General features: G+C 41.0%; 2 protein-coding genes across 10 annotated transcripts in view; one reads left to right on the top strand and one right to left on the bottom strand.

The window, feature by feature from the left end:
- Positions 1–21,030, bottom strand: part of nkain4 (sodium/potassium transporting ATPase interacting 4) — an 85,149-nt gene extending 64,119 nt beyond the window's left edge. For 5 of the 9 annotated variants that reach the window (XM_053317146.1, XM_053317144.1, XM_053317149.1 and 2 more), the window contains exons 1-2: positions 20,895–21,030; positions 2,681–2,774 (exon numbers count right to left, since the gene is read on the bottom strand). The gene's annotated coding sequence lies outside the window, so the exon portion shown is untranslated. Of the gene's footprint in view, positions 1–2,680; positions 2,775–14,166; positions 14,331–20,894 lie in introns of those variants that run through there. The other 4 variants (XM_053317145.1, XM_053317154.1, XM_053317150.1 and 1 more) reach the window with 3 other exon arrangements.
- LOC128357608 (uncharacterized) overlaps positions 1–24,918 on the top strand; it is a 36,300-nt gene extending 11,382 nt beyond the window's left edge. Inside the window, exons 2-9 of the mRNA XM_053317973.1 lie at positions 14,059–14,255; positions 15,933–15,987; positions 16,164–16,257; positions 16,375–16,787; positions 17,179–17,343; positions 18,170–18,331; positions 20,925–21,059; positions 24,412–24,918. Of these exons, the coding sequence (XP_053173948.1) occupies positions 14,131–14,255; positions 15,933–15,987; positions 16,164–16,257; positions 16,375–16,787; positions 17,179–17,343; positions 18,170–18,331; positions 20,925–21,059; positions 24,412–24,918 (1,656 nt within the window). The 5' untranslated portion in view covers positions 14,059–14,130. The remainder of the gene's footprint in view (positions 1–14,058; positions 14,256–15,932; positions 15,988–16,163; positions 16,258–16,374; positions 16,788–17,178; positions 17,344–18,169; positions 18,332–20,924; positions 21,060–24,411) is intronic.

Genomic DNA, 24,918 nt, shown 5'->3' with positions numbered 1-24,918 from the left:
CACATTTATAAGGGTGAAGTAAAGGCGAGAGTAGAATAGAATATCCCCTGATAGAGTCTAGACACTGGTGGTGGTGATGAATAAGGGAATTGGGATCTGGATCAAGAGAAGAGGAGCGGGCTTCTGGTGATTTTTGGACCTGGCGCTGACGTGATGAAGTGGAAGTGAATGGGGTTACTGGGAGGGTTGAAACAATTCATGCTGAAATTAAAGCTGACAGTGACAGAGAGAAGAACAGATTTAAAGTTTGGCGGTTAAGTTATGATAAGCTGATAGAAAGCGAGGCAGAAGCTGATTTGTTAACAAAGATTAACGCTCCTAATCAGCTGATCCCAGAGTAAGAGAAGCAAGGGAGAGAGAGAGGAATGAGAATGAATGAATGAGTAATGGATAGTCTTCCTGCTTGAACTTGAAGTTCCATCTGTTGAGCTCTCCTCATGGGATTGTGGCTCTTCTCACACTCAGCTACTTCTGCTTAAGGAGGTGAAATAAGTTTGTTGTATTGTCCCCTTTTGTTATTACAGTCTTCTTGCACTTCTTTACATATTAGCATGGGTTGTTGTACATCTTTATAACCAAAGTGCTTTTCACATTACTGATGTTGCTCTGCTATTTGGAACTAGCTCCTCTACTGGTTACAGTGTCACTTTTGTTTTCAGCTTTGCTTGTTGTTGCTGTGTGTTACAGTATGACATCATTACGTCAATAATTCAGAAAATTACCATTATCATGATGTGATTCTTTTATCATATTAAAGATTATACTGGATTAATTATGGACGATAAGATATGGAACTCCTAATTAGCATTAGACTCTACCATGCAAATGTCTGTGGCTAAGTTAGCGTCTACCCACAAACCCAGAATGTGTCATGCAAAACAACCAGAAGGTTGCGGGTTTGAATCCTCCCACGTCACCCTCTTGGTCACATATCACGCCTTTTTGCTCCCCTGTCATTTATGTCATTTTCTTCCTGCACTTATTTTTGAAACAAAGTAAAAAAAAAGAGAAGAAAAACATAGTGTTATGCATCTGCAGAAAGAATTTTAAGAATGAAAACAACAGGTGTTGTATGCTTTAGTCTCAGACCACAGGAGCAAGACTGCAAAAGGTGCTTAAAATGCTCTTGTGCAGTAAGGTTGAACACCACGGTAGCTGAGTTTCAGTTTTGCTGGTAATTCAAAAAGTATTTTTCTTTGTAACCGTTTATTGAGCTAGAGAGGATTGGAAGGTGCACAGTTAGCTTAGAGAGAAGATAACGGAACTAATTCCTTCCCTCTTCTCCTACTGCTCTTTGATCCTCACCTCCCGCTTCATATCTCTTTGATTGCCATGTTTATGACAGCCCCTTTTCCTTCTCTCCTCTTGCCTCTCTCCTCTCCTACTGTGATGTGGCATGTCAGCGGTTCATCTTCCGTCGGAGGCCTTCTCGCATTCGTGCACGCTCAGACGGGCACGACGACACGCACACATGGAACACACAGTCTGAGTGAGACGCACCCACCCTCTTCCTTATAGAGGTAAAGTGAGTGCACCAGCATCCGTGATGAATAATTGAGTTATCTGGCTCCGTGCAGAAATAGCAATCTCCCCACACAAGTGTGAAAACATCACTCGCCACCCGAGACCTGGGAACTGGTGCTGCCATGTGGGTCTACACGTGCATGTGTGTGTGCTTCTGTTTGCATTCATGCTTATTTGATTTTTGGTGGTGTTTGAGAATCGATATAGAAAACTGTACAGGACCATGACACAAAAATACCCTTGGAAACTGAAAAATCTAAATGTTTCTCAGTTAACTTTTCATGTAGCTGCCATAAATGATTTGTTGGAGACTGTGATTCTTCTGAGTCAATCTTGAGCAAGAAAGACACACAAAACAACTGTGCATACACTGCCTAAAGATTAGGAAATGTGTCTCATATGTATTGAGTTACTTCATTAGGTACACCTGTACCTCGTACTAAAACGATCCAGCACAATACACCTGCAATATTGTCTGTCTTTTATGATGCTTACAATGTGTTTGACAGTGCTGGAGAGGATTCATTCTGTCATCATTTTTGAGGCTGTATTTAGTAGTGAATAGTGTTTTTTCTAATATTTTGTGTAGCGCTGCAATGATGGACAAAAAAATGTCATTCATTAAGCAAAAGTGCCACATATTTGCTGGTTGCAACTTCTGCAATGTAAGGAATTGAATAATTTCTGTATTGTACATGATAGGGAACAGATTTCTTTTTCTTTCTTTCTTTTGTGTGTGTGTGTGTGGGCGGGTCATTTTTCACAATTGTCTGGCAATATAGACAAAATAAATAATGGAGAAAATAATCAGCAGATTAATTGATTATTAAAATAATCATTAATAATTTATCTAATTTTATCTATCTGCATGTACCTGAAATTACATTGTGTAGGTGCGCATGTAAGGCAGTGCAGTCACTTTTAATGTATTTATACACTATGTTAAGATGTAGAACAGTAAAATTCTTCGTAGTGCAAATTAGCAATTTTCCTGCACCTCTAATACTAAATAGTTTAAAATAAATTAGCCCTATTTTTACAGCCCCATTTGATTGTGATGACAGCACCTTCTGGAGATTATCGTTGCTGTTTAAATCCTTATAACTAGTGTTCCTGGTGGAGCTTAAGCATTCCGTCTGTTTCGGCAAGGACTGACCTGATGTAAATCAGCTACGAGGCCTGGCATATACCCTCCGTGTGAGCGACTCCCAGGAGCTCTCTGAAGCAATCCGAGTGGTGACACGACAAAGCTGAGGGAGCAGAATCACAGCAAACTGACAAATAAGGCCAAATCTGACAGGCGAATCCTCAGAGCAGCTCCATGCTTTGACAGATCCTTCAGGAGAGGAGTGTGAGCCAACGCCCTTCACAGCGGCAACATTTGTTAATGCTATTTTATAACACTACAGTAGAAATGATCAAACAGTAGCATGTCTGTGAGAAATTATTAACTAAACACATCAGAATAATTACATACATTATTGTACAATATGAGTTTAAAGTGAAGTTAAATAGTGAGGTTTGTGAGGTGTCTACAGCCTGGCAGTTTTCTATGTAGTGCAGAAATGTGGGCAACCAGCTGTTAGGTCTAAAAGCTCCCAGCTATGTTGTGGGGAGACGGTGGCAGATTAAACAGCAATCCCACTGATCCAGCCCACACACTTCCCATCCCCACTCCCCCTCCGCTTCATACACACATACACACACATTCATCATAGTGAGGAGTCGCTGCTATGAGTGACCACTCTGTCTTCTGTCAGACTGTGATGTTAAAGATCTGGTCTGTACGTGTGACAGGCTGCTGCCATAATAGGGAACAAACCTGGAAACGGGGTGAGGGTGAGACGGAGGCTGAATGTGTGGGGTTAAATCTGGGGCAGGCTGTCCCAGGATGGACAGCTTCAGAAGCTGCCAGTGTGTATACAGGGAGGGATGCTGGGATGATCCTGACAATATCAAGACACTAGAGATAGCAGGAGGTGACGGCAGAGCATGCAATGAGCAAAATCGGTGGATCCTGGCGTCATCTTGCAGATATGAAAGTGCGTGTTTGCATATGTTTGACAGCATGCTTGCACTGGCATATACTGCAGCCTGTATGACTGCAATTCAGCAACAGCAGGCAGTTCGGTTTTAGGCAAAACGAAGTGAGCTCCAGGCCCATGGTCTTTGCTCCCTCTGTGTTTTCGACAGGCTTAAGAGTCTTTAGCATGGAAATCGTCATTAATCTGCTCTGTGCAGACAAGTTGGGCAGAGCTGGGAATATCAAAACATGTAGGGAGAAGTCTCCCTGGATCATTTGAAATCTTGTTTGGATGTTTCACTACATTGCAGCGGAGAGATTGAGCCGTTCTTTCTCCCGCTTTTCTGCATCTGTCTCACTCATTCTTTTGTTCTGGTGTTTTCCTCTCCCCCTCTCCTCTCCCTTTTTCAGTCTTTCTCTTTTTCTGACATTCTTGCTGTGACTTCTTTCTCTACAGTCTGCATGTCTCTCTCTCTTTCTCTCTTGCTTCTCCTCTTTTTGGTGCTAGCTGGGGGATTGGGAGGGTTCCTCCAAATTGGCACACAGATGAATAATGTATCTAAAGCAAAAGCAGAGAACTGGGGTTGTCTGTCAAATTCTTTCTCTGTATTACAGTTATGTGGAGAGTTAGGCTGATACTTCAGAGGAGAGAAAAAGATGTTTGTTGCTATTTATCCAGCTTTGCATTTACTTTTCCTTCTGTCATTAACTCTTTTTATTGTTGATAAATGCATGCATGGTCGCAGAGTGCTTTGGGCATCATGCAACATGCACATAAATGGAGGCTGTGAAGGATTCTTGGATTTTGGAAGTTTTTCAGCAAGGTTGCTAGTTGTTTTTGCTACAACACACATCCATAATGCATGTGTGGGATTTTGATTTTATTTGATTCTCTGTCGCTGTATGCATGAGTTTGTGCATGTGTGTGTGTGTTCGTATTTCTTGCTATTCCCAAATTGCAGCGTTAAAAAGCAAACTGCACTCGTGAGCATAAGCTCACAGTAGCACCATCATTAAAGTAATGAGCAGGAAGTTGGCACTGAAGTCAACCATAAACAGAAAGATAGAAAGAGAGTGGGAAATAGGGAGATCCCCAATCCCATAAGGATAAATCTTAAATCCTGAATGTTGCTTCTGACTCATTCTGGTTAATTAAGTCGAGTCAAGTGAGAAGAAAATGGGGTCTTGGCTTGCCTGACTCTGTAGGATCAGCACTATACTGAATTTGCGGCTTATGAAGGAACTGGAACTGTCCTCTGTGCACTCAGAAAGCACTGATAGAACAAACTGTATCAAGTCTATTCCGCCTATTTTATTAGCTTGACCCACACAGCCTCTCACACACACTTCCCCTCAGGTTTTAAATTTACATACACACACCAAGAGTAAATGCTCCCATTCAGCATTTGGCTTCAGGGTATGTACACTAAAAGAGTTTTGTTCATCACACTTTATCATTTAGTTACTGTTTGTGGTAGATGTTAATTGCACATATCCCTACACTCAGCAGCTAAAACAGAAGCATGCATCAACCCTGAAAACAGAGAGAAACAAAGAAATCTGTTCAGCAATCTTTGGGATGTTCTTTGTTGTCTTATGGTGGAAAGATTTCGCCATGCGACACAGGATGAGGCAAACGAGTGAAATGTCAAAATCCTGTGTAACTCTAAAAATAAAACAACACAAGGGTTTGCCATTTGAGGACATCACACGCGCACGATCGGGTGTGGAACAGATAAGACAAACAGTTCTTTATACCCAACAGCAACCGAAAGTGGAGCTGCCAACTGTCCTCTTCTGAGAATAGAAGAGAGTGGATTTTTACAAATGTTTATGTATTTAGCATTTTTAACCAAGCCCCCCCTAAGATTATGAATCTTTTTTTTCTCCTACCCATCATCATGACTGATATAAGCACGGCAGACAGACAACAAAGGTCTTTACATGAGTAAAAATAGCATCAAATGCAGCCATTTCAAATATACAGCCTAAAATATATTTATATATTAATGACATAATACTCTTTATGAGGCAGTACAGATACAGATGTGGTATTCATCAAAAGAAAAACAAACGGACACACACTGCTTAACTTCAATCCTGTCTAGACAGCTTTAAGCAAAGTTAAAACTGTGGGGATCTCTAAATGGATACTTTCACAAACTATTACACCTTCTTACAAACAAGCATGGTCATAGATGATCTCACAATGACTTGAAAACAAGGACATCCTTCAAGTTAAGCTCATCTAGGTTACTCATGACGCACACAGTTTCCCAGACAATAGGCTTAAGGCAAATATATCTTTAGCCAACCCCAGAAGTCAGTAGACACCCCTCAGATAGAAGTTCAAGAGTTTAACTGGCCTAGGACGGGAGTAGTATTTCTTATACCACAGTGCCACAATGGCATTATTGTAAGTTTGAATTGAGAACAAACATTGACCCATTAGTTTGGATCCAGCATTTGTTAAATATACATACAAGAAATGCATCAAATGATGACCACCATTTAAATCTCTCTCACAAGTACCCACAAACCCCCAGATGTATATATTTTTCATAACTTTCTCAATCAGTTTGTCCCTATTGACTTCATATCATTGTTTTCCGTTTCTGTTTTAATTTCTGCTTTTTAAAAATACCAATTCATTGGGGTCCTGGAGCACCCCAGTCGAAAGCACCCATTCTGCCTATGTAGTTTTCATAGATGGAACTATTTATTGAGTCCATGTTTGCCTTTTATTTATTTTTTTATTTTTTTTACACAATATGCAAATTATATAATCTGTGTTTTTTTCTTCAGATGACTAAATAATGTTTGGAGAAGGAATAAGACATCATTTTGCTATGGTGGTTATTTCTTATAGTTTATTCCCAGTCACTAGTCCTTGTATGTTAATAAAAACATACTAGAAATGTGTTTTTGAAGATTAAAAAAAGCAATGTGACTAATATTACATTAGTATTATGACTACTAGGAAAGCAACTCTTATTATTAGTTAAATTATGATACAATAATAAGGCCAGCATTACTCTACATTCTTCTTATTGTCAGGTCAGCAAATGCCATGTAAACAGTAAGAGACTAATGATACAGTGGTCTCTCTCTGAGTACCCAGTATCCATGCATATGTAATTCCTGCTGAAAAACCCCACAGAAACTGGTCACAATTTTTTTTTCTTTGAATGGCCAAGTAATTTCCTGAAAATAGGCGTGGTAATTTTTGGCAAACATTTCACAAACAGGAGTAAACAGTGCATTTGTTGGGAGCTATTTTAAGCTGCAGATTACAGTAATACGCATTTGTTGCTTTAGTGGTTATGTGCAGAGGCAAGGTGGTATATGTGGGGTTGATTTAAAATAAACTACAGTGCCATTGTTTATCATAATGAAGTAACATCTCATCCAGTGCAACAGTGTGACTTATTGACCTTATTGACGCTGTTTGAACATGTTTTGATGGGTGTTTTTGGACAATAGTGGAGGTCTATGACACAGAGGACACACAGACAAACCATGTTGATAGGATTAATCAGTTTTGATCCTTAAATTTGTTGGCAATAAAAAAAATAAACAACCTTGAATTTCACCATCCAAATGCTTTAAAAAGTGTGTATGTAATGTATACAATCACATTTAACTATTTGGGGATAATTGTACACTTGCTACTTAATACTCACACTCATTAAGAGAGGGATGTTGTCAAAAGCTTTGAGCAAAGTTCAAATCATATTTGCTCTTGCTTATGAGATTAAAATGTTAGTCCAGGACAAATAGCTCAGCAGGTTATGTTCACTTGATTTGTTATGTGACCACTTGTAACGGGTCGCTCTGGGATAGGCTCTAAATTGAATTTTCAAGTGCCGATGGAAGGTCTTAGTCCTCAGTGAGTGTGTCTGTGAAGCTTAGAGATAGGCATTCCAGCTGATGGCAAAAATGTCAGAGGGTTAAGCTGTAACCCCTCCACCCCACCCACCTCTGCCTCTCACCTCTGCCTTCCACTGTCTCTTTGCCTCCCTTGCGCTTCTTTTTTTTCCCTTCTCGGTCTCCCCATCACTCCGTGTTGTTATGCACAGTGCAGCAGTGTCCCGCGGGGCCAGAGATTGCCATGGACATGATGTGATTTCTCATCTCCTCTCAGCTGTAATGTGCTGTAGTCCGGGGCCTCTGATGAACTTGCCTCGCAATCTTTGGAAGACATGTTGTCCTCCACACACTCCCATATTTCCCTCTATCGTCGTCATTTCTTTCTTTCCATCACAGATTATGTGTCCATCGATTACTGATCCTCAAAAAGAGTGATGATAGGTCAAACAGAGGGCTGACTGCTTCACAGGTTGATATCCAGGCAAATATAATTGAACGTTTTTCATACATCAAATAAGGACCGTTAACCTGTAACTTGGTTGTTCAAGTCTTGCAAGTGGCATGTACTTAGTTAATTTAATTCATTTATTAAGCAAGAGTTGTGCTATACACCCCCACCCACCCCACACACACACACACACACACACCAATCCTCACATCTCGCAGTTTACTCCATTGTTTTTGCCCTTGATACTAATCACTTAGTTGGATTTGTCCTAATGTGATGACAGAGACTGAAAGCTGCGCTCAGGAACATGACGGGCACATATCAGCCTTGTGAATCTCTGGCTACAATCAGTAAAATTGCACAGATGCCGGCTTTGTTAGTCCAATGCAGAGAGGGGAAAAGAGGCTTTTTGGGAAATCTTTATGTGAGCCAGCTTTAGGGTGGGAGATACAAGGAAAAGTGACTATGTAAGTGCAACACTGAATTGGAGGAAGTGGGCTATTCTCAATTGAGGAGGAACACAAGGTCATATGGGTTATATTCTCACAGTGAAAAGTTACATTAAATAAGCAACTGCGTATTGTCTTTGGAACATATGATATGACTGTTTTACTATGAACACTTTCTCTTTTGGTGTGAGCTGCATAAAATCTAACCAGAAACTTTCCATCCATTTGCATCCAAATGTTGAACTAAAATGTCTCTGTATGCAACATTTAACCTTTAAAACTCTTGTTAGTCCTGTCATTTGACTTCAATGCTGATAAACATGCTGACTTGAATGCTGACCGTGCTTTTCTTTAAATGATAGGAAACACTTGAACTCTAGTGAAACCACTTTGTAAAAACACATTTTCACACTCACCTGTGCTGCTATCTATCCAGGCAGATGGTTTCACTCTTATATTCTTCATCTGTACCCTGACATGTTGCTAAAACTAAGGCAGGTGAATAGAAGTTAATCTTGGCTGATGTACGTTTTGAAAATTCAACAGAACAGCCACTGTCAACAGTTTTCAGAGGGACTATTTCTCATGTTGGAACACAGTAGGTCTAATGAAAACTGCTCTCACCAAGGCTTGTGGGTTATGTAACTGGGACATTGTTTCAGAGAAGACAAGCTCATTTGGAGTAAAACAAAAAGAAAAGAAATTCCACTCACATCCATTGTATTGGGTTTGTGACAGAATTCAATATCTCAAAACCTCAGCGCATTAAACCAGCACTCATCTGCATGGCTGGATCATACCAGTTATCAATGAAAGAATATGAATATGTACCTGAGCATTTAAGGCCCATTAAGAGACACCAGCTTGAACTTGGTTGACGCTTATTACATTAGTGGTTATAGTGTTTAATTTAAGATAGTTCAGTTTCTCCAGTGGTACTCTATAACATGCAGGTCTGTGAGTCTGTTCCAAAAGCTTACATGTTGGTTTCAGAAAATAATTAAACTATGCTGAAGCTCTCACACATTTTTCTGTGCTCAATAGTAAGAGCTTAATCAATGTATTGGTCAGCCAACATTTTTGGCTGATATTGGCCTATCACAGATATATTGATATTGGTCTATATGCTGTCCAGTATATATTGATATATATTTTAAAATGTTTTATATAGGTTATACAGGCAGCATTTTATGTATATTTGATCCTTTTTCTTAGTTCAAGTTTAATATACACATAATTTTTTATAATACTAAAAATAATAATAATAATGTATTCCTAATTATCAAATTCTCAGTGCAGTTTATTGTTTTGGTGCACTGCTGTCATTTTATACAATTCATGTATAGTGTATATTTTAAAAATGTAAAATATCATGCGCCATTACATATCTTCATCACAAGTGTTTGATAACCACATTTAAGGAATGATTGCAAAAAATGTGTTTATGTATATATTCCGTATAAGATTATTGTCTGATATATCGGTATTGACATTTTTTTACTTCCTAATATCGACATTGGCATCGGCCCGAAAAATAAAGTCAGACCCGACTTAATAGTTTTGAGGATTCGCTGCTTTCTTTGTGATGTGATAATAAACTGAATCTCCTGTTGTTTCAGACTGATGAATACACAAAACAAACATGAGAAAATCATCTTTGTGTTCAGGAAATGGTGATTGTCATTTTTGATATTTTATAAACCAAACAATTAATCAATTAATCATGAAAATAATTGCCAGATTAATGTATAATGAAAATAATTGTGAGCATCAGCCCTAATTATGAATTGTTATAATAGAGCCTTCCAGCATACAAGAATGAACACAACAGAGATTTCTTTCATTTTAGGTGAAATTGCACCTCCTTTATTTACATTATACACACTGAGCCTCCAGAAAGCTGCCCAGTTTATGCTTTGTGCAGCATTTGGCTCTGTTGGTATGGAAGTCAGTTCTGTTCAGCTGTTCTTCTCTTTCAGTAAAATCAAGCCTAAGCATGAAGCTGAACCAACATTTCTTGACATCTTACAGCATTATTAATTTAGAGTGACTCATGATGTAATCCAGAATGTAACAGTAACAGTAAATGTCATCTCTGAAACGTAATGAAATCAGGTTGCGCTTATTTTTAAACCTTCAAAAAATGCCCCACTTTTGAAGCAGCACTGCTATCCACAAGACCCCAGTATGATATTTCTATCATCAAACAGGATTGTTCCTGGTAATTAATTACTCATTTAATTAAAACAGATGACACATCTAATTAAACGCATGACACTTTAAAAAACACTATAATTTACTGTACATTGATTTGAAAGCCGGCATTATGTTATCAGGGACTGTGGATGACTGTTACCAGAAAAATGTTTTTGGATTTAACCTACATGAGATGAGGCTGCCTGATCAGATCTGGATCTGACAGAATTGTGAATAATTAACAAATTCCTTAAAGCAAAATGCTAAAAAACAAAAAAACTGGGGTCTGGTTAAGATGAGATCTGGAAATTACAGTTATAAAACTCAGATTGTGTCAGAGTTTGTCTCTTGTCAACAATCTATTTTAAGCATAACTGAGAGTAGAAACTATAATTAGCTTTTGTTGAGCAGATATTGAATAATAAGGGAGCTGTAGAGAATCTGTAGCTGTAGCTGTTGAGACCCCAATTGCACAATGGAGAATTAAACACTGTGCTGGTTTGACTTTTCATTGCAAAGTGAATAGATTTGCAACACAACAATCTAGCAATTTATGCTGGTGTGTTTTCTTCTGTACTGAGAGAACATGTGTGTGTGATCTCAAAGGAAACCTTCCACCCTGTGGTTGCACTGCACTGCTGCATCCTGCTTGCTGCTCTGCTATTTCAGCTGCCTGCATCCGCCCCTCGACGCGTCTCCGCAACTCTCAGTTTGACCTCATTACCAACATCATTACAATCTGTATTAGTAGCTGCACCCTTCATCGCCGTCATCATCATCTGACATCTTTATTATAATCATCACTGGCAACAGGCATCAATACAGCTATCACCACCGTCATCATAATTCTCAATATGCTGTTATTATCACTGCCATTATTTTACTTGTGATGTTGTGAAATGAAGACAGATGCTGGAATAAACATTCTTGCACCCGAACTGTGTGTCGTTGTTGAGCGTGCTGCAGGGGCGTTGTGCAGAAACTGCCTCTCCTCCTCCAGAGTCTTGTTCACCACTTGTGAGCTTCAGATACTGTTAAGTATGCTGCGAGACATGTGCTCCCATCCTGCATTGTGTTTGCTGGCGTTTCAGAAACGCACCCATTGTATGTGTTTCTCCTCTGAATTTTTCAGAAGGGGCTGACAAAATGCAGGCAGAAACAGACCGCTGATGACCTCCTTCTCATCGCCTCATCCTTTTTTTTTTTCCTCCCTCTGTTGCCCCCCTCCTTCTCCCTGCGCTCATCGCACATTCTCCCAGGCTTCCCTGCTATTTCTCTCACTGTCTTCATCTTCTTCGTCTCATCACTCTCTTTTCTCTCTTCCCTCCCCCACTGTTTATCACACCCTCCCCTCCTCGTTCCTCCTTCATGTTTTAAGTGCACTCCCCTCTTCCTCTGCCTTCTTTCGTTTCCTTGCATCTTCTCCCACCTGTCTGTCCTTTCATCCCACTCATGTGTCTCATCACCTCTCTCTTACCCTTCCCTTTCATTCACTCCCTTCCTCTCGTTTTCCCTCTCTCCACACCGTTGTTCTCTGCCTGCCTGCCTACTTGCCTGTCTGTCTATTCTATAAAGGGCTGTCTGAGGCCTCTGCTCAGCTAATTCATTCGCTGTGCATCGCGTCACATATCTGCAGGGTCAGGCAGACAGACAGAGAGAGAGAGAGAGGAAGAGGGAGAGGGAGCGGAGGAGGAGGAGAGGAGATCTGGAGGAAGAGAGAGGGGGTGAGGGACCCAGAAAAGAGGACATGAAAAAAAAAAGATGCAGTTTTATCTCCAAGAAACAGAAAGCCAGAGCCAGATCATGTGGTGGTATATTCCAGAATTGCTCTCTCCCGCAAACACAATATATACAGTATCTTGCCATGACCTCTTTCTGCTCGCTGCTTGCTTTGTCATTTGGATCCCGGATGTTCAGCTTTTTTCTCTAATCTAATACTTGAACCACATTGCTGCCATTGTCTCTGTTTATAAAGGAATTCATGTTGTATGTCGTGTAAGCATGTTTTTGTGTGTTGTTTTGCAAATTCCAAATGTCTTGTGCTGATCCATCAGAAATTATGAACATACCTGAAACTGAACATATTCTCTGTTCAAGTGAGGTTTTGGAGGCTATGCTCTGGGAGCGACTTGTACCAACTCTTTATAAATTCAAACTGTAACTGTTGCATAGCTAACTTAACTAATGCTAACAGACAAAATGATTGTGAGCTTCTTAATGTATGAAATGTTCAAATGTGCAATCTGAAATATGGTCAGTTGATTTAAAATTACCAAACATTATGCCATTAATGTTAGCCTATCTGACCAAATAGTTCAGGTTCAATTTAATCGGACTTCACACCGATTCTAAACTGCATGTATACATCTTGAACTCTAAAACTATTTCTTCATGTATTCATATAAAAAGCACTGCTAGTTAAGTTTAATATATTGTTTGCCTTCAAAAACTGAGGGTTATATGGGTTAGCTTTGTTACAGCTAACAATGCTACAGAGACTTTAGATTTATGATTGCTTTTGATAGGAAAGCACAACAGATGTCTCAGCAAAATGATTTACACATTAAAAAGTTTATTGCTTTCTTTCTGAGCGTGAGATGAAACAACTTGTAAGAATGTAATGATTTCTTTTTAAAAATTAATTAAATGCAACTGTCAGATAAATCTAGTGTAATGAAAAGTACAATATTTCTCTCCCTTAAATGTAGTGTAGTGAAAGATATTCAGTGAAATACCAGTACTCAAAAATGATTTTTAAGAGTATTTGTGTATGCTTATTATACCTCTCATGCTATCTGATCTTAACCACAGTTTATCTGGAATGAGGTTTTCAACAAAGAAGTTGGTTTTATTGTTTTGATTAAAAGGTATTTTCAAAGCAGTATTCATATCTGTCACAAACTGACTATGTGCAGTAGGTGGTTGTGGAGGTTTTGTTTGCCCTTGTGTGTCGAGTAGAAGGGCTTCAGGTAGAAGAGGGGTGAAAGCACTGCCTTGTTTGTAGTACAACACTCACTGCAGTATATACTACTGTTTTAAAAATTGAAAATCTTGTTGGAAGTGTTTGAGCTGCTGATGATTGGAGAAAGGGGAAAGTGCTCTGCCAGGAAATGAAGTGTAGCAACAGTGGATCTGGCCCATCCGTTAGTAAGACACTACTCTGGGGAACTCAGTTGGTTTTTCTTGTTAAACTAATACAAGAACCTCTCTAGCTAGTCAAATTAATGATACAGTATTATTTGATCTTTTTTTTAACAACAAAAAGATGGTGATGAAACCTTTTTGGCATGCTCATTCTGGCTGCCTTGTAAGGTGTTCTATTTTCTGTGCATTATTCTCCTAGTGAGTCAAAAATAGAAACTGATATGTCAGAAAGAGACAGTGACAAAAAGCTAGAGGCAAACCAAACACACACACACACACACACACACACACACCATTTCTCACCTAACTCTCTGCAGCATTTCTCCTTTTTGTTTTTATCTCTCATGTCACTCATATGTTGTGTCTTTTTTCTTCACTTTCTTCCTCCTCCTGTGTCTCTGCAGGTTTTCCTGAGCAGACGGTCTGTGTGGCGGAGTTTGAGCTCGAGTGGAAGTGAGCGAGAGGGAGTGTGTGTCATGGATACCGGGACAAATTTAGAGGACCATCCCTACCAAAATTTGCTGCTCCTGGGAGCCATAGCAGCAGCATCTGCCTTTGTGGTCACCATCCTCATCGTTCTTGTCTGCGTGGGCTGCCAAAGGTGAGAGGGTGGTCACATGATTTGAAATGTGTAAAAAAAAAAGGAAGAAAAAAGTTGGGTGTGGGCAGGAAAAAAACAACAAAAAAAAAACAGCCAGATTTATATCATCTCCACTGCCATTTTCCCATGCCCTCTCAAATCACTCTTATTATCCACTCCTTCTTTTATGTGTCTCCACTTCTTCTGAACTCTTCTCCACCCTTCTTTCTTTTCCCTCCATCCGTTCTCTTCGTCTCTTTTATCCCCTTGCTCTGAGCGAAGTGGCAGTAATGAATGTTAATGGCTGTGATTGTCAGATCAGATGAAATTATGTTTACAGGACACTGATAAGACAGGCTGGAGTCAGAGAAGCCTCACGTCACCCCTTTTAAGCACACTCCTCAGTAGGCAAAAGCAATGGTGCACCCCGCGGTTTAAAGAGGATCAGACTGTGAGCTAGGCAAGAGCAATAGAAGCGCCTATGGTTCTTTTTTTATTTTTTTTCAGAACCCTTGGGGACCAATCAGAGGCTACACTGTGGCTTTGTTGCCATGGGATACACAGATAAGGATGTAGAGAAATGTCAGACCAGCTCATGTCATGGAAATAAAACCATACTATGTTGAGACCTAAATAATAAAATATATGTCCCCCACTGGTTTTGTTGAGGGACTGACTGCCCAGTAGTTCACCAGTTTAAATTCACTTTGTCATGTAGCAGTACAATAGGTCCTGGAACTAATATTGATTTAAAAATACCTCCCTGCACTGATTCTATTCAAAGTCAAGGCCTACAATAGATATCCTGTAAGATCCAAGCTTAAAACCTACAAAATAATTGGTGCCCTCCTTTATACGTCTCAATGCCTCCCTGTCATTTTTACCTTAAACCCCCTCCTGTGGCATGTTATTATGAATATCTCCAAAGGGAGCCCTCCTCACCTTCTCATGGTTCCCTTGGGTTATAATGGCCATATGTTTGTGTGAATAGGATGGAGTTCCAGCTCACTAGAGGAGACAATAGCTAGCTGCGGTAACATGGATCTCATTGTGGTACTTTTTATATTCAGTTGTATTTCGGGCAACTTGTGTACGACAACATTATTGAGATTTCTGCACCTGTTTTGCAACCAGCCATGCTATTTATTGCTACACTGTGTTTTGCAACACAGCAGTAAGATCTCACATATTATGTGATGTAGAGCCTCACCCTCCAAAGTGAGGGAAACGAGATGGGCGTAGATTGGTTATCACATTCACACCTGCACACTGGAGCTTTATGTCTTCTAACTTCATCTCATCACTCCCTCTCTACATCAGCAGTTTCCTGTTGCTACAGCCTCCTTCAGAGGTCCACAATGATGCGTAACTCTACTCTAGTCACATTTATTACACAAGACAAATACCAGAGGACATTAAAGTAAATAGCAAAGGGAATTAGCATGAAGAGAACAACATATTAATGATGGTATGTGAAAAAAACGCAAGAAAAGTTTCTTAGTGGAAAATATCCTCCGCTTTGGCAAAAACCTGAGTCACGCTCCACTCACTGTTTGACTGGGCTCTTGTTATCGACCAAGGACTTTTATGCCCTAACCAGAGTTGGATGCTGATAGTGTCTATCTGCTCTGAGTGTGTGTATGTTCTTTCTCTGTCCATCGGCTCCATTTGACCTTCCTCACTTTGATGTTGTGTCAGAAAAAGCAAGAGCAAGCACCCCCCAGCCGGACAGAAAGGGACATCTGTAAATATGGTGAGACATGCTTTCATTACTCTCTCTTTCCTTCCTTCCCTCCCTCTCCATCTCCTTGTGCTCCTTTCCCTCTATCCTTCCTCCCAGAAAAGCTGGTTGTATACACAGATGCACATGCATGAGCATGTGTTTGCATGGTTTATACTTGTAGTAACATGTTCATGTGCGTGTGACAGCAGGGCACCCTTCGACATCCTAAACTGAACTCCATGAGCAAATCTGACACCAGGCTACATGAGATCAATCGCTTTCCCTGCAATGGAAGTAACTGTAAGTGACAGTTTGCATATGACAATCTACAGAATGGCAAGCTCTTATATGATATACAACCCAGAGCTGTTACATTATTTCAGTGCTGCCCCCTCCCTCCTCCTCTCCTCTGTGCAGCTGTTAGTAAGAGCCGTCCAGCCAGTATGGACCTCCTGCTCCTCCACAGCCGGCGCTCCCAGACGGACCTGAGGCCCTCCCACGGGCGCCAGCTTCCCCAGATCCCCACCAGTCCCCAGGGATCTGGTCAGGGGGGAGGGGGGGAAACAGTAGGAGATGGGGGAGGAGGAGGGGGAGGAGGAGAGGCCAGAGACCACACCTACACTGAGGTAGGCCTGCGGAACAATCCAACCCCCACCCATTGCCTGGATGACGGCCTGTATGAAAGTGTAGGTGTCCGGGAATGTGACGCGGGTCCCAAGGTACCGTCTGCTCCACCACCCACATCAAGCAACACTCCGGTTTCCATCAGAGCTGCCCACAGCCCCCAAATTCAGGCCAACGGAGCCCGTAATGGAAATGGGCATGGAAATGTACGTACATACACACAGCCCCAAAACTGTAAGCCTTTATTATGATACAAATGTGAACTGGCTTGCCACTCATACATCCAGTGATTCATATTTGTAAGACAGCAAACTCTCCACAAGGGGGATTCAAGGGCTCATTTCCAGACCAGCGCCACACATGCTAATCTGTGCTGATTACAGAAACGAAAAACACTTTAAACCTGCAGATGTAGACAAGATGAAGTCTTTTGTGCTGTTGTTTATACACTTGTGTATGAACAGCTATTTCTTTGTGTGCCCATGTATCAGCTCTGCGATTTGATGATAGCTGGGCCCTTTTGTTTTTTCTTTTTTTTGTATCAGAGATTCTTATTTTGTGTTCATGGATTTGCGATCGTTTCTTTTTTTCTCACAGGGTGGCAGAGGGAACGGCAGAGGGAATAGCACCATTAACGGACCAATGACAGGAAGAGGTAATGGGGCGAGTGGGGTCAACAGGTCCCCTGTGCCCTCTGTCAACTCTCTGGCCATCCAAGATCCAGCTGTAGCTGAATATGCTTCCATACGGAAATTCATAAAGGTAATAATAAACATATATTTTTTAAGTTATTCAGAAGTCAACTTACATGTTACCTTGTTTATTCAGTTAAAGGGGAGGTTTAGTTTTGTGGAAATTATTATTCATTAAATAATTTGTCTTACTGAACCACACTTGGATAAACTTATAGATAGTTTATTGCAGGGTCATACACAGCAACAATACTGCAGTATTTCAAACAAGAAATCAAACCAGTGCTAATAAAATATGCTCTCACTTTGTCAAACAAATAATGTCATATATTGGTGATTGGTTTGAGAGGTATTTACTATGCGTGCTGGGGTGACAGGTGACGGTTATCCATCCTGTCATGTGACGGTGTCTGTGGCTGCTATCATCACATTAGTGTGATCTTAATCAGTCTTGGCACTGAGCTCAAAACATCACTTAGTCGTTTGTGATGACAACCCATTTTTTTGCATTGGCAGCTTGGTGTTTGTGATATAATGAGCTGCGGTTAAAGAGTCAATTGCTGCAACATATTTTTTTAGTTGCACAGGGTAGAAGCAAGACACCACAAGGAAATATTTGACAGCAAAAACACTCACACAAATATGCCTGTTTGGATTTTGTATATATTTGTCAAAATGTCTTAGGAAGAATTGTTAAAGTTAGGATAATGTGTTAAGTGTTAGTTATCAAAATTGAACTATATCAGTCAACTAATATCAATTTGCAATCTCAATTTAGGTCTGAAATACTCTTCTGACATGCATGAGAAGTCCAAATATACTTCATCATGTGAACACTGTGCTGTGTCCATTGAGCTTTGTTTATAATGTTTTCACTGGTGACTCAATACCTCAAGGTTGACAAGACGAACAGGAAGGAAAATAACGGGGCCGACAGTCAGTCAGACAGCCAATCGAGCGTGAGTGATTCACCCTCTACTGCTCCTCCTCCACTACATCGCAGTCAGGAGTTGCCACGCAAATCGCTGGAACCATTTCACCTACACTCCTTCCCAAAGGTAAAGGAATCATTGAGTAAAAAAAAATATATATATACTCTGCTCCAACCTTATGTGTTGTATTACCCAACCATCCTCCATCCAGTGTACATCTGTCTTATAACCACCAGAGGGCACTGTCCACAAACACAATAGCTCCCCATGTTCAGACTTGAGGTTTCATACTAAGTCACTTCATCAGATCATACTGTACCATACATTTATTCGTCCTAATTGTCAGTTTATATGTGAGCGTTATGTTTATTTGGCAAATATGTTTGTTTAGATAACAATTGATAACACGCCCCCAACTAACCAAACTTTAAAATATGTTTATTTGAATTCTTTACATTTTAAACCCCATAATGAAGCTGTATGAGCCAGCTGTGTTTATAAACAGCCAAGGCCGCAGTTTAGGGCAGTGCTGAGAGGGAAATAGAGGGACAATGATCGGATGGTGATCAGCCTTTCCTGTGGTTTTGCTGGCACACATATCTGTTCTTCATGTCTGTGTGTAAGATTATATATAAATGTGTGTCTGTGTGTGTGTGTGTGTGTGTGTGTGTGTGTGTGTGTGTGTGTGTGTGTGTCCAGGTATTCCTCATGTTGTGGGGACATAAATCTGTTTACACAGTCGTGTTTTGGAGACTCCCCTCCCTTATGTGGACAAAGAGGAGGTCTGCTTGAAGTAAATGATTAATTTAAGGGAGAAGACTTGGTTAAACGTTAAGGTTAGCTTAGGGTTATGTTAAGGTTAGGGTAAGGTTTTGAATTAGGTATGTAATGGTTATGAAGGTTAGGATAAGTCTTCAGGAATTTAATGTAAGTCAATGTAATGTCCTCTGAAGTGATGGAAACATGACTGACTGATGTGGGTGTGTGTGTGTGTGTGCTTTACAAAGCATAAAACAATGACTTGGTCTTTACAGTTTAAGGAGATTGATAAGGTTGTTTAAACAATTTTGTCCTGTCAATTTTTGACCTGCTATATCATTGATAGTATGTGTGTGTGTGTGTGTGTGTGTGTGTGTGTGTGTGTATGTGCATTTATGTGTGTGGTTTTCTTCTGTCTCTTTGCTGCGCAGCACAGTATTAGAGTGGCTAGTAAAGTGTGGAGGGATGGATTATGTAACAGCTTGGCAGGCTGCCAAACTGCTTGTGTGTGTGTGTGTGTGTGTGTGTGTGTTTGTGTGTGTGTGTGTGTGTGTGTGTGTGTGTATGTGTGTGTGTGTGTGTGTTCCCGTTGAATCTATCAGCAAGTCTATCTAGAAACGGCTAACAGGTAGCCAGCCGCCAGTGAGGGGATAAATAATGTTCACATATTGAAGCCATTTACTCTGCCCCGGCTTCTATTACTCACTCTCACTGCACAGGAGGAGCGTATAAAAGTTTAATCATCCTCAGTCACATGTGCACACACCACTACATGCTTTCTAATTGGTTTCTAATTGGTTTTGATCACCAGCAGTGATAAAATGTAACAAGTTGCAGTTACTTGATTGTATATGGTTTATTATGAAGTTTATTTTATTGGAGACCAGGTTTATCTTGTTTTTCAGGACACGATCACACTGAACTCATAATAAGCTTATATACAAATACAATAGTGTAACTCTTTACAGTATGTAACCTTTAACTCTTTCCTCAGTATTTGTGAAAGGCAGTGATTCGGGTTTGAGAAGGTATAATCATTTTGTTTAACACAGATTTCGATGAACCCAGATTTTATTTTAAAATAAAAAAGTTGGAACTCATTAACTATTTCTAAAAAATTCAAACCGAGCAGAAATTCCTTGACACAAGACATTCAGTAATTAAAGTCGTTTTTAATTACTGAATGTGTAGTCATTATATTTCAAAAGATATAAAGTTCACTTTGAAAGGAACATCTTAATAACAACAAAAATAGAAAACTGCTGCAACAAATGATATATAATAACATGTCAGGAGCATCTGATTCCAGTTAGAAGCTGGCTGCAGGGATAATTTCTATCGCCCACTCTCGCCACTTGCCGATTCATTTGTTTGAATCTTGATATGAAAGCTACCCTTTGAGAGCAAATAGAAGGAAAAAGTTGTATCATTTAACATACTGTAGGTGGATATTGAAAAAAAGATGGAGACATCGATCAAAAGAAAGCTTTAGAAGTGACACTTTTATGACCATAACCTTGTTTGGTCAATCATTTTGATAATAGCAGTACTGACCAAATTTGATTAAAGCAAGCCACACCATTCCCACAATACAACAGTGTAATCCCTCCATGCAACCATGACCTCTCACCTTCAAAAGAAATGCACTCGCTTTCTCTCCCTCACACACACGCACACATGCACAGTCCACCCACACTGTGCAACATGGTCACTTTTTACCTATTGAGCAAACACAGCAAATAACAACCAACACAACTCACAAGACAAACACTGATAGAAAATAAAACACAAAACAACCCACAGTCAGGCCCAACAAAATACAACTTTCCTTTTATGGAAAAACAGGTTTTCAAAATTGCTGCCCCCTTCCTGTTTAAAAGTGTGATTTACTTTTATACAAAGACTTCCAGATCATAAATGCAACACTTACCCAAACTCCCCAATTGATTTCATTTACTAGGAGGCGGTGTTCATGGGCAACGGGGAACAGTACATCTGGAAGCCACCAGAGGAGGATGACATCATCACCTTGCACCCACCTCCACACCGCATAGAGAATGGACAGGGGCACCCATCGCCCCCATCTGCAAAGGAGGTAGTACATTTAATAGTGTGTGCATGTGGTTGGGAGGAGGGTGGACTTCTCCACAGCGGACTGGAAGGACTACAGGCAGACAGACAGATGGACAGCTCTCTGATTTGTGACTGCTGTGTTTACCGATCGGGGCGCCCATTTGATTGGGCATTCCGTCATAACACTGCTGCACTGTGACCTGCCTGTCATACGAGGTCTCTGCTTACAGCCAGAGGTTACGTTACACGCACCCAGCGCCCCTGCCCCCATGCCTGAACTCTGACCCCAATCTCCCAAACCCCCACTCATCTATCTGTCTCCAACGCACGTCTCACCAGACGAATCCAACATTCATATCACCTGTCACCACTTGGCATTCATAGATATGTTTGTTAAAGGTTAGATTTTTATGCATGATCAGCCCATGCAAACTGAATGTGATCAGTCCTGCCTGGGACGTGAGCTACAAACTGACCTATATTGTATAAATACATCAAAGTGTATGTCTGGGTGTGAGAGGGGATAAGTCTGCACTAGCCAATCATATCATAATGTCACATACCCCACCACATGCGCTTCCACATGCAGCACTCCACCCCTACTTCTCCATTTTCAATCCCCTTTTCTTCACTCCCGGCTGGACACAGTATAACATACTGAGAGAGTTACAAGGAGTTGGGGAACTTTTGTCATGTCTGTGGGGCCCAGGGAGTCAATCTTAGTGGATGAACGGATTTCCCTGAAATAAACTGTTGTCTATTGTTAGTATGTTTGACAGAGCTTCTCTTTTCCTCAGTAGTCTTTATCAACTCAAGGTTGTTTTCCATATCATCAACTTAACTTTGCAGCTATATTTGTTACTTAAGAGTAAGTCTGTAAATTTGACCCAGAAACATAACTTCATGAAGTTTTGTGTTTATTTATTATTGGTTTATTAAGTCACACAATGAATTTATTCCTCACAGGATGTGATTAAAGAGCATCTAGATGTGTGTAGAGTTCAGTAAAGCAGTAGTCCTAACATGTTTTAAGCTGGTGAGTTTCTTTTCTTAGCCAGTGTTGAGTTTGACTGCTGCATGTGGAGATTAAGGGGTTAAGTCTATGCTGTTTGGCCTCATGAGTTAAACCCCTCCTCTGCAAATCAGACTGGTAGCAGAGCAGCTGGCCTTGACTGCATGCTGCAACCCCCCCCCCCCCCCCCCCCCCCCATGTATTTTTCTTTCCTGTTTTTTTTCTTACTTTTTCTCTCTCTTAGTTGCTGTTTTTTTCCATTTAGAAGTTCGTTGTTGCCCTAACATGCCCATATACTTTGTATCTTCTGGAGTTTGTCAGTAGCAACCGTCAGTGGGTGTTGAGTTTCCACTCCCACCTAAATCTCCTCCTCTCCTCTGGCGCTCTCTCCTTCTGCTCCAGTCCCTTCGTGGATATTAGGAGGCGCTGCCTCCCCCAGCCAATCAAGTTGCACAAAGCATGTCTTACCAGATGAATATTGACTGCTAGCAGACCGTTTCGGAAACTTGTGCCATATTTGCTATTCATAAAGTTGATCACACACAGATGCATCTGTCATGCATACTGTTGTGTTTCCATGGATAATCACTGTGGGCTGCAATTAAATGTGCCTTCTCAAAACCTTGGTTTGAGCAGAGAAGTAAAGCAGTATCAGAAGAGACAGAACAGAAAAAGAGCACAAGAGAGGGGAGGAGAAAAGAAAACATACAATGCACAGGCTTCCTCAACAGCTGCAGCCCCGTTTTGAAATCCCCATCATCTTGTGACTTCCTTCCTCTGCTGCAGAGAGCTGCAAATTCTGTGTGCACAAATGCACACACACACACGCTTGCACGCACGCACACACACACTGCACATTGTGTGTGCACACTTGAAGCATACGCCAGGGTCTTTGTTTATCCAAAAAGGTCACACAAGAGATTTGTGGGGGCAGGGTATATGCGTGGCTTGAGGTTTGTCAGAAACAGGCAGAAAGAGATTCACAATTGAAGTTGCTGTGGTTTGCACTTGAATTATTTTCCCCCAGTTTAACTAATGCTATATTTTCTCTAATGTAACACACATACTGCAAGTTACCAAGTAAAGGGAAGGTGAGCACACACATGGAAATGGAGTCTTGCCTGTTGTCTCTATACTCTCAGGTTTCAGTTTTTTGGGAGCAGAACAAAAACCTGGTTAATCTGTGTATGTGTGTGTGTGTGTGTGTGTGTGTGTGTGTGTGTGTGTGTGTGTGTGTGTGTGTGTGTGTGTGTGTTTGTGTGTGTATGTGTGTGTGTGTGTGTGTGTGTGTGTGTTTGTGTCTGTGTGGGAGGGAGGGAGAGAAAGAGGCAGTTTGCATAGCCAGTGTTTCAGGGCCACTAGAGCAGAGCTGCTGGTCTGGGTGTGAACACGGAAGGTAAACATGACCATGTCCCACAATCCTCTGCTCTCGTGTTCCCCTTGTGGAATTTTGACACAGAAATGCCAGAGGTCACTACACTGGTTTATCCGAATTCCCTACAGGACCTCACACATGCCTTTCAGTTGTGAGTTCCAGATATCAAATCTTACATGCCTCACTGTAACCAAACAGATACAATATATACACATGGAGACACTGTATTTGTACTGTATGTCTGTACAGACATATACACACACCTGCAGTAACTGTGGTCCAAAATATATGTGTTTCATTCAAAGAAAAGGAGATGTGAGCAAAGTCCATTAGTGAACACCATTGAGCAGGTTTTTTCTTTCTGCGAGTTGGCTGTCGTCCAGATCTTTCACACCATACCCTGCTGTTCTGTTGCCAAAGCAGTTGTGGTGAAATTTTAACAGGTCCATCCACAGCAAAGCAAACTCTGCCTAGACCTCAACAGACTGATAACACAGTTTACTCTGTCTTATCCAACCCTGTCAAAATAGGTCAGGTTACAGCATTGAGTAAGCAAAGTACTGCACTCACACCAACACAATTCATGCTCACACTTCATGTACACACACCAAATTAGCAGCTTTATATGTTTACTCTCATGTTAAGAAATTGTACCTTTATGTCTGGCATATATGTAGACAGAAACACACACATACATTTAAGTAATCTGCAAATACACATTTTCATAACTCAAAAACACAAGACTTTAAGGTCGCAAACGCAATAAACAATAAACAGAAGGACTGTTCATTTAAGTCCCAGCACACTAAAGCTTGTGTAGGTTACTTAGTTTTGGTTATAGATGTGCACTCATAGAAACAAAGACATGAATGAAGCAGAAACAGTGACCTTCTTTTTCAGGACCTGTCACCCATAGACTGTAGAATACAGAATACACTGATGATAACTGACACCCATACTTTTCTCTCCTCCTGTGTGTATTGTCAGATCGCAGACACCTATTCCATCGTATGTAAATCCCAGAAGAAGAAACCCCCTATGGAAAACAACGGCGCAAAGACCCTCCCACGCTCCTTTGGTGGGGATAGAGGAACCCGGGGCAGAGGCCGAGGGGTCCAGGCCCAGGCGCGTTCCCAGGAGGAACCCTGCTATGAGCCGGTGGGAGACAGGTCCTGGCCCACATGCGCAGTGGCTGAATCCGACCCTGCGTACGCTACTATTGACACCCACCGGAAACGTGAGCAGGCAGGAACCAATAATAGCACAGCTGGGGGTAATGCCACTCTGAAGAGGAAGAAGCAGCCGCAGCAGCAGCAGGCACCACCAGCTGTTCCTCAGGGCTCAGGACCCACTGCCCCACCTGTTAGAGGCCTGCCTGGTGGGGAAAACTTCTATGAGACCATCAGCGATGTGAAACAAGGGGGCAACAGCTCCAGCACCACCACCATCTTCACCTTTAATGATGGGATGGAGATGTACGTCACTGGCCTGTAG

Source organism: Scomber japonicus, chromosome 4 (genome assembly GCF_027409825.1).
Source record: "Scomber japonicus isolate fScoJap1 chromosome 4, fScoJap1.pri, whole genome shotgun sequence".
Lineage (NCBI taxonomy): Eukaryota > Metazoa > Chordata > Actinopteri > Scombriformes > Scombridae > Scomber > Scomber japonicus.
The sequence above is the reverse complement of the archived record's forward strand: the minus strand, read 5'-3'. Positions and strand labels throughout refer to the sequence as shown.